Below are 13,795 nucleotides of genomic sequence, written 5' to 3' on the forward strand. Positions count from 1 at the left end.
TATTAATTAATTTAATTATTTATTATAATTTTTTGAAATATATAAATTAAATTGTTTATTAAACTATATTAGATATTTAAAATTAAATAATTTATAAAAGAAATTATTATAAAATAAAAATTAGGAATAATTTTAGTAATCGTAAAGAAAATATTACAAATCTAAATAAATGACCGTTCATAATTCCATTGCTAAAACAGTTTTGAACACATGTTTCTAAATAAGATTGACCTTTCCTAATATCGTTACTACAATAGTTTTAAAAATATATTCCTAAGTAAGACTGATCGTTCATAAAATGGTTATAACAGACTGTTCCAAACAGAAATTTGACCGTGCCTAGCAAAGATTGACAAACAAGTCATTCCAACGACCATTCTTAAGTATATCACTAATACAAATTACTACAATTCCAAAATTCAAGCATGAGTATTACAAAGACCGTTCTAAAAGTTTACCTAAAATAAATAATATAACCGTTCTAAATGTCATTAGACCCGTTCCAAATAAATTTTTTTTTATACAAAATCAATAATTGAAACGATCACCAGCAATGTATTCCAGTGACCATTCCAATACTTGTACCGCTGTCTACACGAACGGAAAGTGAACCGTTCGAAAATCCAATTCAAATTAATTCGATCAATTTGAAATCATTCCAAAAAAAGAAAAAAAAATCATTCCTAAATCCGCCTCCAATTCTTTTTTTTTTGGTAGTGGATAGTCCTTGAGAATGCCATCCCAACATACACGGAATGCGGTAAATACAATTTAGTCTTAAAAATTTCACATACGTCCTAATTTATCACCATTTTTATATTTGTACATCCAAAATTCGAGAATATATAATATAATATATAAAGTTGGAACTAAACTAAAATCTTGACTCTCGAGTATTAAGTAAAATGAACCTATCTCTTAGGACCAAATGTGTTGTTTGACACGAAAATAAAGGTTTAATACCATTTAGCCATATGGCATTGCAAAATAGTAAATTACATTCTTTTAAAAAAGAATAGCAATTTATCTCGTGTATTCTTTTAAAATGAAGCAATTTAAAAGAAGGTAAATTTCTAAACTTTTTTTATAGAGAGTAATTTGCACATTTACAATATCACAAAAGAGATGCTTGAATTTTTTCCCAAAAATATATGCTATAAAAGTAGAGATTAAAATTTAAAAAGATCTCATAAAATGCTGGAATTTTGGGTGAATGTTGTGTGTGTGTGTTGGAATTTTGGGTGAATGTTGTGGTATAATGAATTGAGTCCAGCCAAGTTAATTAGGTAGTAAATGGGGAGGATGGAGTGTGCGGTTCAGAACTCCTCCACAAAATTAAAATTATATCCTTCATTCAAAATCATTACTATAAATACAAGACTCTGATCCTCTTATTGTTTTGAACAGATCCAGAGCTTTTGCTTTCATTTTCATATGATGCATTCACTTTTCAGCAAATGCAGAGGAATGATACGTACATACATTCCTCTGTTGTCATAAAAGTGAATCAACATTTAATACACAAAAATTGATGTTCACTCACTAATTTCTTTAATTATATATATATATATGGGTAAAATGATGTTCTATTTCAACTTGTCATGTTCCAATCTAATAACCATTCTCCTCATCGTTCTCTCTCTATGGAACACTTCAGGTTTTGCTCTCAAACAGGTATCTGTATATATATGTGTGTGAAATAATATATATATAGGAAAAAATGCAAGCAACTCCCTTGTGACATCGCAAATAAGCAAATTACCCTCTTATGAAAAAAATAAATAGCGATTTACCTCCTTATATTTTTTAATATGAAGCAATATACCTCCTTGTATAAACAGGTAAATTGCTTTATTTCAAAAAGTACACGGAGATAAATGACTATATTTTTTTCATATATGGGTAATATGCTCATTTTCAATATCATAGGGGGATAAATTGCTATTCACCCTCTTCATATATATATATATATATATATGGGATGTGTTACTGATTTTGTTTAATATAGTTTTGTTTTTTGTTGATAGTCATATATTGTTTACATGGGGGATTATGCGGATGAGATGTACCAAGTGAGCAATATTCTTCTCCAGAATCGCACAGAGGCTCATATTGATTTCCTTGGATCCATTTTAGGATGGTACAAATTCAAATTCTTTTAATTTTTTTACACAATTTGACTTATTGCTTTCCTGATATTGATTATTATACATATAGCAAGAAGAAAGCCAAGGACGCCATGTTTTATTCATACAGAAGGCACATCAATGGGTTTGCAGCGCAACTTGACGAGGCGGAGGTGGCTTTGATTCGAAGTACGTATGGACAGCGGACTCATGAAAATTAGATGATGAATGCATTGGTGTGATTTCTATTAACTTCATGATATATATATATATGGACAGAGAATCCTATGGTTGTAACTGTTTTTCCAAATGAGGAGAGACAATTGAAAACTACCAATTCCTGGGATTTCCTGTCTCTTGGAACAAATGGTGCAATTCCACCACATTCTCTCTGGAAAAAGGCCAGATTTGGTGAAGATGTCATCATCGGATGTATTGATACCGGTAATAGATCATGCATGCATGCATGCTCTCTCTCTCTTTTACATGCATTATAATTAATTAATGGATAAATTATAAATTATCTTCATGTGTTATTCAAAATATTTAAGAAAATCCTCGTAAAAAATAAAATATCATTTTATTCCCCTGTAGTTTTAAAAAAATAATGAATATTGCCACCCCTAGTCCATTTGAACGTGAGCTTTAAGGTGCAATGACAAAAATATCCCTTCTAAATCAATAATTTATATTTAATCTGATTAAAATATGTGGCTTACATTTAATTATTTTTTGTACAAATACATACTTATAAATAAACTACTAGGATTTAATATCAATAGATCCAGGGAGAAATTTTTATATATTAATATTTCATATTAAATTTAGATATATAGAATCCAAATAAAATATATTATTTTAATATAGATAATTGTATATATTATTTCAATATATAGATACGTATATATATTTGTATCTATATACATATAGATAGAGGGACAATCGTAATCGTCGGAACCCTCTCCCAGCCCGTTGCTACCAAAACCCCTTCTCACAGCCTCAGCCCCCTCCAATCGTTTGTCAACTTCCAGATCTAGTTTATCTTTTCTCTTATATCTTTGTCGTTCGACACCTCTTGATACCAGCCTATCATAGTTGTAAAGCCCGTTTGATTTGGTCGAGGTTTTTACTAGAGGATAAAAATTGAGAATTTTACCTATGACACAAATACACATCAGGTGAAGTGTGATTTTCAAAGGATCAAGAAAAATAGTCAAATCATGAATAGTGCTTGCATTAAAAAATTAATATTTTTGATATTTATAGTAGTGTTGAAAATTATATGGTGTGGTGGGTTGCATTTGTTTAATGTGTGCCTCATATATATTAAATTACTTTTTTACCCTTACAAGTTAATATTTTTTACCAATATACATTATACAGCCCCCCACTTTCTTACCAATATTTAAAAAATTAATATTTTGTCCGAGAGTAAACACTTTTCTGAATTGAGTTAACACATGGGAGTGGATGGGTGGGTGGGTAGTCATTTATTATTTTCAATTCATTGGGGGTGTACCAGCGAAACTCGGGCTCGAGGCATTATGTCTCAAGCTGGATGGTGTGCACCTCGAGCCCAGGTAGCACCCAGCGCTAAGAGGCAGCGCTCGGGCTGGGTGGTGGCGCTCCCGACCCAAGGTCGTGCCTCGCACTCGGTCTTGAGGCTGGTCTGTCGAGCGGCGCACTCGAGCTCGTGTCCGCTGGGAGGTGCACTTGGGCTCGAGGCATTGCCTCGACCTGGTGCACTACCCCCCAGCTCGAGGCATTGGCTCGAGCTGGAAGGGGTGCACCAGGTGGTGCAGCCTCGGCTTGAGTCTTCAAGTGTTGGAAGGAGGCGTATATTGTTGCGTCCCATGGGTTTGAACCCAGGCCAAAAGGGTGTAAATTGGCGACTCATACTACTACACCATCAAATATTTGTTGACAATATTTATTTTCATTCTCTATTAGTAGAGGTTATTTAGAGTTTATCTATCTTTTGCTCTGAATTCTTTCATTTGTTTTGAGAAATTCGGTGTCATCTTCACGAGATGAGATTCCCGTACACTTACTACACTTACTAAGTTGCTGTTTTGTTCTCTTATGATTTGTATTCGTTAGATATTACCTCAAGGGATGTTATTGCTTAAGCCCCCGAGTTAGGTTTTTACCAATTTCGGAAGGTGGGGCAAAATTTTTCGAGTCCAACATTTTTATGAGGGAACATTGCCTCAAGAATTTGATAAAGGGATGTTGCCTCAAAGGATACTTCATGTCCCGGAGTCGGTCTTTTACCAACTTCAAAGGGATGTAAAGTTTTCGGGGCGACATTATTGACGAGGATATCAATGAAAGTTCCGTTTAGGGGGTCCCGGGGCAATAGCGACTTTTGTCTATATGACAATGACGATTTTTGCCTCTAGGGTCCTTGTGAAACTTCAAGGATCTCTATGTCTAAATTTGTTTCATTTGTTGGGACTATGACAAGAAAACTAACTTCATTACTTAAAATTCATAATACAAAGTTTTAGGGAAATTCAAAAGGGGAGAAGGATATGTTGAGCTACTACTCTAGTTTTGTCCTATTACAAGTGAATAGCCAAAAAATAATTTTTCCCGCTACGTGAACTTTGAGTTACTCCTTCATGGATTGTTGATCTTTTTGAGGTCATGGGATGACTCCTGCGGTGTGATAGTTACCGTCACGAGGAGTTGGCACATGCAGCCCACGGTCAAACTGGCGTCCTTGTAGATAGTGGTTGACATATTCCTTTAAGTGTCCCCACTGGATCAATTTTTCTATCTCATTCTTCAGGTGATGGCATTCCTCCGTCATGTGTCCCCTATCCCAGTGAAAATGACAATACTTATCGGATTTGAGTTTCTTAGGGTTATCTTTCATCTTTTTCGGTCATTGACTGATTAACCCTTATTGTTCCGCCACCATTAATATCTCTACCCTGGGAGCGTTCAAGGGGGTATAGTGAGCAAATCCCGCTGGAGGTACATGCTTCTGTTCCTCTTTCGTTTTCGGCTCATTTTCATCTTCCTGACCCTTCCTTTTGCCGCTAAGGGAAGGATCTAAAGCATTAGACTCCTAAATCAGAATGTGTTTCCGGGAGCGCACAATTAAATCTTCCATAGTGCTATGGGGCTTTCTGGCTATAGACTCTTTGAATCTTCTTGGTAGCAGGTTCTGTTGGATAATACTAGCCAACAACTCATGATTAACATGGGGAACTTCATGCACTGCATCCACGAATATTTGGATGTAGTCTTCAGAACTTTTTTGTTCGAGGTGAATAGAGATGTAGCCGTTTTCAGAACTTTTTTGTTCATGGAGAAGTGATGCAAGAAACGTTGAACCAACTATTCGAGGCTAGAAATAGTTCCAGCGGGCAGTTGGTTGAACCAAGCTAATGCATGTTTTGAGAGTGTAGTGCGAAAGACCTTGTAGTAAGCGGCGTCACTCAGATCGTACCAATCAATCTTGGCGTAAAATTTGTCTATGTGTTCGTGTGGGTCTCCCATTCTATCATATTCCGATAGATTCGAGACCTTGAGGCCTATAGGGAGCGCTTCGGCTAGAATGGTCGGGGCAAACGAGCTACATCTTGGAGGAGCTACGACCAATGATAAGTAGGAATCCTCGACTCCCTTAGGTGGTGGAGAGCGGAAGATTCTCGATTGCAGAAATTATGACCTTGAGTCTGTGCAACTTCAGGCCTAGAGATCTTGTTGTTCTCTTCCTCCCGCCTCTACTCCTCCTCCTTGGTAGCTGAGGATAATTCTCGACTTCTGCGAGGGGAAGGAGGGGGTGGGTTTGTAGGTTGTCGCACTACAAATTGGGCTACGGCTTGTGCCGCCGCTTGAGTAGATGCGTCGCGTATCAGGGCGACCAAAGGTACTTGAGTCAGTTGGATCATCGATTCTCGGGGTGGAGCTTCCGGGGGGAGTGCTCTCCTAGGAGGCGCGGGCAAAGATTGTCAATGTGGTGGAAGAATCTCCCTATTGAGGGGTACTTGCTCATGCGTTGGGGGGTTACCTCCTGGGCTGTGACTGTTCACGAGGCCGGTCTTGTTGAGCCAAAGCTCGAGACCTGATTTGCATACTCAGTGTCGAGGTAAATTTTTCCACAAACGGCGCCAATGATATGGTCAAGGTTTTTACTAGAGGATAAAAATTGAGAATTTTACCTAAGGCACAAATACACATCAAGTGAAGTGCGATTTTCAAGGGAGCTAGAAACATAGTCAAATCAATGAATAGTGCTTGCATTAAAAAATTAATTTTTTTGGTATTTGTAGTAGTGTAGGAAATTCTATGTTGTGGTGGGTTGCATTTGTTTAATGTGTGCCTCATATATATTAAATTAGTTTTTTACCCTTACAAGTTAATATTTTTTGCCAATGTACATCATCGTTCAATGGTAGGCATTTTGACACATCATCCACCATCTATTTTCCAACCGCCAGCGGGTTATCTCCATTATCTGTTCAAGAAATCCTTACCTGTGCCCCCGTGTTATACTGTGTTTTTCTACGCTGTCCATCAATTAATAGCACTTGAACTAAAAAAAAATTACTATTGACTACAAAATTAATCACTATGACTTGAATGACCATGATCAATAACTAGTTGTTATCGTTATTTATTATTAATCATGCTTATATATTTCTTATGGTGTTGCTTGTATGAAGATAAATTATTTGTTTGATCTCTAATTAATTTAATTGATTGGTACCGGTGCGTACTGCATGCATGCAGGAATTTGGCCGGAATCAGCCAGCTTTCATGATCAAGGATTTGGCCCAATTCCTCAGAGATGGAAGGGAAGGTGTGACAAGGATAATGGTGCCCCTTTCCCTTGCAATAGGTATTTACTAAGGAATTGAATAAATATACATATATATATATATATATGAAAAATACAAACAACTCCCTTGTGATATTACAAATGAACAAATTACCCTCTTATGAAAAAATAAATAATGATTTATCTTCCTATAATTTTTAAAATATAACAATTTATCTCTCTATGTTTTTCAATAATGAAGTAATTTATTTTCCTATATAAGGAGGTAAATTGCTTCATTTTAAAAAATACACGGGATAAGTTGCTATATTTTTTTCATAGAGCGTAATATGCTGATTTTCAATATTAAAAGGGTAAATTGCTATTCACTTTATATCATAGAGGGTAATATGCTCATTTTCAATAGAACTTTGTTGAACTATAAGTTGAAGTAATTGTGTATATCGATCCATATGAATTTGCGCAGAAAACTCATTGGAGCGAAATACTTCTACCAAGGTTTCGTAAATAGATATGGGCGTAGAAAATATGTAGTTGATACTGCCCGCGATTATAATGGTCACGGAACCCACACGTTATCCACCGCCGGTGGGAATTTTGTGCCAGGAGCAAGTGTCTTTGGGATGTACAATGGAACAGCACGAGGCGGGGCGCCAAAAGCTCGAGTTTCTGCGTACAAGGTGTGCTGGCCGGCTTGTCTGGACGCTGATATCTTGAAAGCCTTTGATCATGCCATTGATGATGGGGTGGACATCATCTCCATTTCCATGGGGGGCGCTAAAAGTAATTATTATGATAGTGCAATTGCTATAGGAGCCTTCACTGCTGTTAAACATGGAATCCCCGTTGTGGGTTCTGCTGGCAATGATGGACCCACCCCTGGAACTGTCTTAAATACCGCACCATGGATTATTACAGTGGGAGCAAGTACAATTGACCGTGATATCACTGCATATGTCCACCTTCAGAATGGAGTGCGACTCAAGGTTCTTTCTTCCTTAATTATAACCAACCAAAAGTTAATTTTAGTTCTAAAGTATATGGGTGTGACTATCTTGTACACATATTCCCCAGTACTACAACCAATTTTGATTTACAATGCTATTCAGGGCAAAGGCCTCTGGAAGGGAGTGTCAGATGGTAGGATGTATCCACTTGTCCGCGGTGAAGATGCCAGAACTCACTCTGCATCTGCTGCGAATGCGTAATTACATGGATCAATCTCTTTCCATCATCATTGATAGTCGATCATCTAATAATTAATTAATGATCATGTGTGCAGGTCGGTGTGCGAGCCAGGATCATTAGACCCTAAGAAAGTGAAGGGCAAGATTGTGCTGTGTCTGAGTGGGAGTCTTACACCAATGCTGAAGGGGGAGACCGCTGCTAGAGCTGGTGCTGTTGGAATGATCATTTGTAACCATCGCACTTCCTCTGATGCCTCTATCCATCATCATGTCCTTCATACCGTACATCTCAATTATATTGAGGCTCTCGCCATATATGCCTACATGAACACCACTAAGTCTCTCTCTCTCTCTCTCTCACTTCAACATGCATGTGTTTTAACTTATATGTTGTTAATTAATGTTTTTGTTTTATAGAAATCCAATGGGTTTAATTACATCCACCAAGGTAGAGCTTGGGGTAAAGCCAGCTCCTGTAGTTGCTGATTTCTCCTCTAGAGGCCCAAATAAAAACACACCAGAAATCCTCAAGGTTAAATAATTAATTCCCACCACCCATGGATATGTCTCCTCTCTTGCGTGTGAATTTTTTTTCTGATATATTTGAGTTTCTATCTGGATTGATATATATAAAAAACCTGCGGCAGCCGGATATCATAGCACCTGGAGCAGACATCATGGCTGCCTTTACAGAGGCCCAAAGCCCATCGTTGTTGCCCTCTGATGTACGCAGGACTAAATATGCTTTTATGAGTGGAACATCTATGGCTTGTCCTGTTGCTGCTGGTGTAGTTGCCCTTCTCAAAGCCATCCATCCCCACTGGAGTCCTGCTGCTATTCGGTCTGCTCTCATGACTACTGGTACCTATCACTTTCCGATAACAAAATGAAATTACATTACTTTTCTTGCATCATCGATCTTCCATGTTGACAGTCTTATAATTAATTACATCATGTGCAGCAACCACGTTGAGTAACACGAACGCGCCTATTCTTGACGGGACGTCTTCATTTGAAGGAACACCATTTACCAACGGAGCAGGGCTTATTAGACCTAACCTAGCAGCCGATCCAGGCTTGGTATATGACTTGAGCCTAAGAGATTACGAGACCTTTCTTTGTGCTATTGGTTATAACCAAACCATAATGAAGACCTTCACTGATAACTATACATGTCCCTTAGTCAAACCAAACATAGTGAATTTCAACTACCCTTCAATAACAGTGCCTGCATTCTCTGCTGGCTCATCAGTCACTGTGAGTAGACTATTGAAGAATGTTGGCTCACCTGGGACTTATGTTGCTCAAATTCACCAACCACTGGGAGTTTTAGTATCTGTGAAGCCTAACAATTTGCAATTTACAAAGATTGGTGAGGAAAGGAAGTTCGAGTTGACGTTTACATGGGCCGGAAATGCAACTAGCGCACCTCATGATGTCTACACATTCGGCGATTTGATATGGTCGGATGGGAAGCATAAGGTGAGAAGCCCAATCGTTGTCCGTACAACACTAGCTTCGAACAGTATTCCTAAACAACTTAGTTTAGACACAACCATAAATCTCTAGTGTAATGGATGGATCACATTATTATTCAGCACCAACATCATATATGCATATATATATATAAATTGTATCAGTATTTCCATACGAACAATTAGAGATTATAAAGCTAGCTCTACAGTTTGGCAACCATGCAATTGTAACTTGATTTGCAACTCATTAGCAATGATACCAACATTAGTAGACAAACACTTCAAAGTACATAACTAAATGAATTTTGAAAAGACAAAAACATAGCAACTATCCAAACTCAATTGAACAACGGGATATCTAGCCAGAAAATTCGGCTTTGTTATATGTTTATTTGTTTGGAAAGTTCTTCAATTTTTCCTTCTTTACATATAATACTAATAAACTATAGCAGACAATATGATTTTCATTAAACAAGCTTTCATATATAGTGTCACCTTTGAGTATATAAATCATTCTCAATGCTCCTATTTTCTATGATCAGTCCCCAATATCATCAGTTTATACCACAACAAAAAAATAATTATTTTTTGGATGAATTTTGGCCACGAATTTATTAATAATTCATGGTAAACCAATTATTATGATGAGTTTTAAGAGGGCTAAGTGGAAGTTATTGCAGCAGACCTGGTCACAAAATATATATACCACAAATCGGAGTATGTTGCAACAGGTGCATTCGTCGCAGACCCCAGAATTTCGAGGGGGAGGAAAATATGCCCTCAGCGATGGGTGATTTTTAAGATGGTTTTTGTGATATCTTTTTGTGCAAAAATATGACATACAAGCCCAGAAATTCGAACATATTTTTACGATGGTCATACATGCCCAGATATTTGAACAGATTTTTGCGATGATCGTCCATCGCAAAATTTGGATGCGGTAAGTTTTATATTTTGCGACGGATTGTTGAGAGTTTGACCTCCCAGCTACATCACCCCCGAGGTCGAATATCGTGAGGTCGCTACTACACCGACCACTCACAGTAAAGTACAACATTAGGTCGCTCATTTTGAGGTCTCAGTACCTGCTACTCATCGCGAGGTTGCACATCAACGGGTCGCCAACAATACGGTTACCAACTTTCTTAGATAAAGAATAGATTCATATTCTCTAACCCTTTTTGTCATTTCTTTAACAGCATTTGTTAGTTTATTAGAGACGGTTATGCCTCATTGTGTATAAATACCTCTTTGTATTTTCAACCACATGAGAGAGATAATATACATAAAACAGAGAGCTGTTTTTGCTCTATAATGGCTTCCGTTTTGCTTTCTTGTTATTTTAATTATATACAATTCGACATGGTATCAGAGCTTTCCTTGTGAAGGACTTTGAATACAATGTCTGAACACACTATCAGTATGCTACTGCCACACCATGGCAGATTCAAATAGTACACCTAAAACATATCAACTTGAGAAAGATGCTCTGTGTTTGCATTCTTCGGAATACTCCAGTCTGGTTTTATATTCTTCGCCGTTAGATGGAATGAATTTCATCCTTGGAGCCGGGCAGTATATGTTGCACTTGGAACCAAAATGAAACTCGATTTTATTGTTGGGACCTTTCCCAGGCCAATGATGGGCTTTGCCATTTTTGAGCAGTGGAGGCGTGTGGATCTAATGGTCACATCTTGAATTTGGAATTCAATCTCCAAAGATATTGTGGAGGGCTTCATGTATGTCTCTTCACCATGAGAGCTATGGCTTTAGATTCAAGGAAGGTATGGGCGTAGTAATGTCCTTATGGTTTACCAGATTCAATGAGAAATAGCTCCTATTTCCCAAGGGGACATGTCGTTGACAACATTCATGAAGAAGATCAAGAAGCTATGGAACGAGCTTCTGTGTCTAGCCCCTATACCAATCTGTACCTGGCGGGAATGTTCCTGCGATGTTAATAAAGCAATTGCAGTGAAAGAGGAAGCTACGCAACTACTATCATTCCTCAAGGGAATTCATGAGAGTTATGATACTAAAAGAAGTTAGCTTTTGATGCAAGACCTATTACCCAACATTGAACGAGCCTTGTCGATGCTCTTCACCGTAGAAAAACAGAGAACCATTCACAGTAACATAAGTGACTCCTCCAGCCATCTAGCATACCACCTAGCATTCAAGAATGGTAGATGGGATAGTGAGAAAAAATTCCAAAATCGGCCTCCCTTTGAATAAGCGCACCATGACGTCCTCACACTGTCACAAATCTGGACACACTTAGGAAACGTGCCTCCAACTTCATGAGACTTCAAATTAGTATAAGGCTTTTAACGACAAAAGAAGGGGCAAGGGATCGGGTTTCAAAGGTTTTGCTAGCACAACAAATGTCAAAGAGGTCGCTGGAAGTTCAGCTCCCACAAAGAAGATCGCTGAGCTGATGAGTGACCTCATCAAACTTATGCAGAGGGTTTTGTGTGCATTGACGACAACTTCTCTGGTAATGTATCTGAAACCTTTGTTATTGACTTGGGTTGCTGGATAATTGACAATGGGCCACAAACCACATATGTGCTAATCTCGCCCTTTTTCACTCCTACTCAAAACCTTTACAGACACACTCCATAGTCTTACCTGATGGTACCAAGAAAATTGCACCATACATTGGTGAGATGCACTTAAACAATGTAGTCACACTCACACATGTCCTCTACTTCCCTTCCTTTTCAGTTAATTTGCTTTATGTTGCTCAACTATGTCGAATAACTCTTACTTCTTCCAGTTCACTAAAACGAATTGTGTCTTGCAGGACCTGGGAACTAAGAGAAACCTAGTTGTGGGATTCCCTTTCAAGAGCATTTAAGTTGTCAAGCAACTGGGTGTTATTTCAGTCCTCCAGCCTGCAACCTACTGTCACAATGCTTCCTTTTCCAATTCTACTGGTTGTAATTCCTCTTTTTGGCACCATAAGCTAGGTCACACGTCATTACAAGTGTTAAAATGAATTCCGGAATTGAATTTCAGTAATGATTCGTTGACTCTATCGTGTGAAACTTGTCAAAAAGCAAAGGAAACACGAGCTCCCTTCCCTTGCAGTGAAACACAGTCTGTTGCCCTTTTTGACCTCGTTCATATAGACCTTGGGGACCTTATAAGACCCCCACACTATCAAACTGTAACTATGTCTTAACTATTTTGGATGATCATAGTCGCAGTCTATGGACTTACCTTCTTCACCATAAGTCTTAGGTCGCTTCTATATTGAAAACCTTCCTTAATCTTATCCTTAACTGGTTTAACAGGACTGTCAAGATCTTGCGATCTGATAATAGATATGAGTTCCTTAATCACAATTGTCGTGACCTTTGCAGTGCTTTGGAATAATTCATCAAGCATCCTGTGTCTATACCCCTCAACAGAACAACAGAGTTGAATGGAAACATCGTCATCTGCTCGATATAGCGCGAGCTCTGTTATTTCAGGCCTCTTTACCCATAAATTTCTGGGATGAGTCTATCTTGATAGGGACTTACATGATAAACAGAACTCCCTCCCAAACTCCTCCACAGGAAGACCCCTTTTGAACTCCTTTATGGTCTCTCTCCCTCCTACACTCATCTTTGTACCTTTGGTGGTCTCTGCTGTGCAACCAATACTAGTCCCCATAGACACAAATTCGAATCCAGAGCTCTCAAATGTGTCACGATAGGCTATGCATGACCTAAAAGGCCTACAAACTATATGACCTTCGCAGTAAATGTACCTTCACGTCTAGAGATGTCCAATTTTATGAAAATCAATTTCCTTTCGCTAATCCCACAAACGACCTCAGGGACCTGCCCTCTTCCTATCATTCCTTCTCATGCTGATCTCTTGGTCAACGTCCCTTGATCTCTACTTCCTTCCACCTCATCAATTCCAATTATTCACTCTCCCACTCCTGCATCACCAACTATTCCTCCAGCACCTCCTACAAGTAGATCTACTCGAAATATACAATGGCCTCCTGGCTCAATGGCTTTATATGCAACGCCTGATCCTCTTCGTCCCTCCTTTCCACCAGCCCTACATATATGTCTTTTGTTGTCTCGTTGTCTATTTTGTAGGAACCTAGGCATTCTCAGAGGCGGTTTAGCATTAAGACTGGAGGGATGCGATGCGATGCGAGCTGGATGCCTTGGAGAAGAATAATAGTTGGCATCTGACCACTTTACC

General features: G+C 38.3%; 1 protein-coding gene across 2 annotated transcripts; it reads left to right on the forward strand.

Annotated features, from left to right (window-relative positions):
- Positions 1-1,418: 1,418 nt before the first annotated feature.
- On the forward strand, positions 1,419-9,758 carry LOC105178763 (subtilisin-like protease SBT5.4). Of its 2 annotated transcripts, none has more exons than XM_011102308.2 (11): positions 1,419-1,674; positions 2,028-2,140; positions 2,218-2,315; positions 2,406-2,570; positions 6,873-6,981; positions 7,388-7,907; positions 8,031-8,125; positions 8,204-8,446; positions 8,526-8,640; positions 8,756-8,969; positions 9,070-9,758. In XM_011102308.2, exons 1-11 carry the CDS (start codon positions 1,570-1,572, stop codon positions 9,675-9,677), a joined length of 2,385 nt encoding a protein of 794 aa, XP_011100610.1. In that variant the 5' UTR covers positions 1,419-1,569; the 3' UTR covers positions 9,678-9,758. The 2 variants fall into 2 exon arrangements, with proteins under 2 accessions (XP_011100610.1, XP_020555093.1); XM_020699434.1 differs by having other exon boundaries at positions 1,419-1,657.
- The last annotated feature ends 4,037 nt before the right edge of the window (positions 9,759-13,795 follow it).

Source organism: Sesamum indicum, unplaced genomic scaffold, assembly GCF_000512975.1.
Source record: "Sesamum indicum cultivar Zhongzhi No. 13 unplaced genomic scaffold, S_indicum_v1.0 scaffold00057, whole genome shotgun sequence".
Taxonomy (NCBI): Eukaryota; Viridiplantae; Streptophyta; class Magnoliopsida; order Lamiales; family Pedaliaceae; genus Sesamum; species Sesamum indicum.

What these genes read in the sequence shown, in the direction of transcription:
- LOC105178763 (XM_011102308.2), top strand. Translation starts at nt 1,570, where the DNA reads ATGGGTAAAATGATGTTCTATTTCAACTTGTCATGTTCCAATCTAATA. An exon ending in GGAGGTGGCTTTGATTCGAA is followed by an intron (nt 2,316 to 2,405) that starts GTACGTATGGAC and finishes ATATATGGACAG; the next exon opens with AGAATCCTATGGTTGTAACT. An exon ending in GCCTACATGAACACCACTAA is followed by an intron (nt 8,447 to 8,525) that starts GTCTCTCTCTCT and finishes TTTGTTTTATAG; the next exon opens with AAATCCAATGGGTTTAATTA.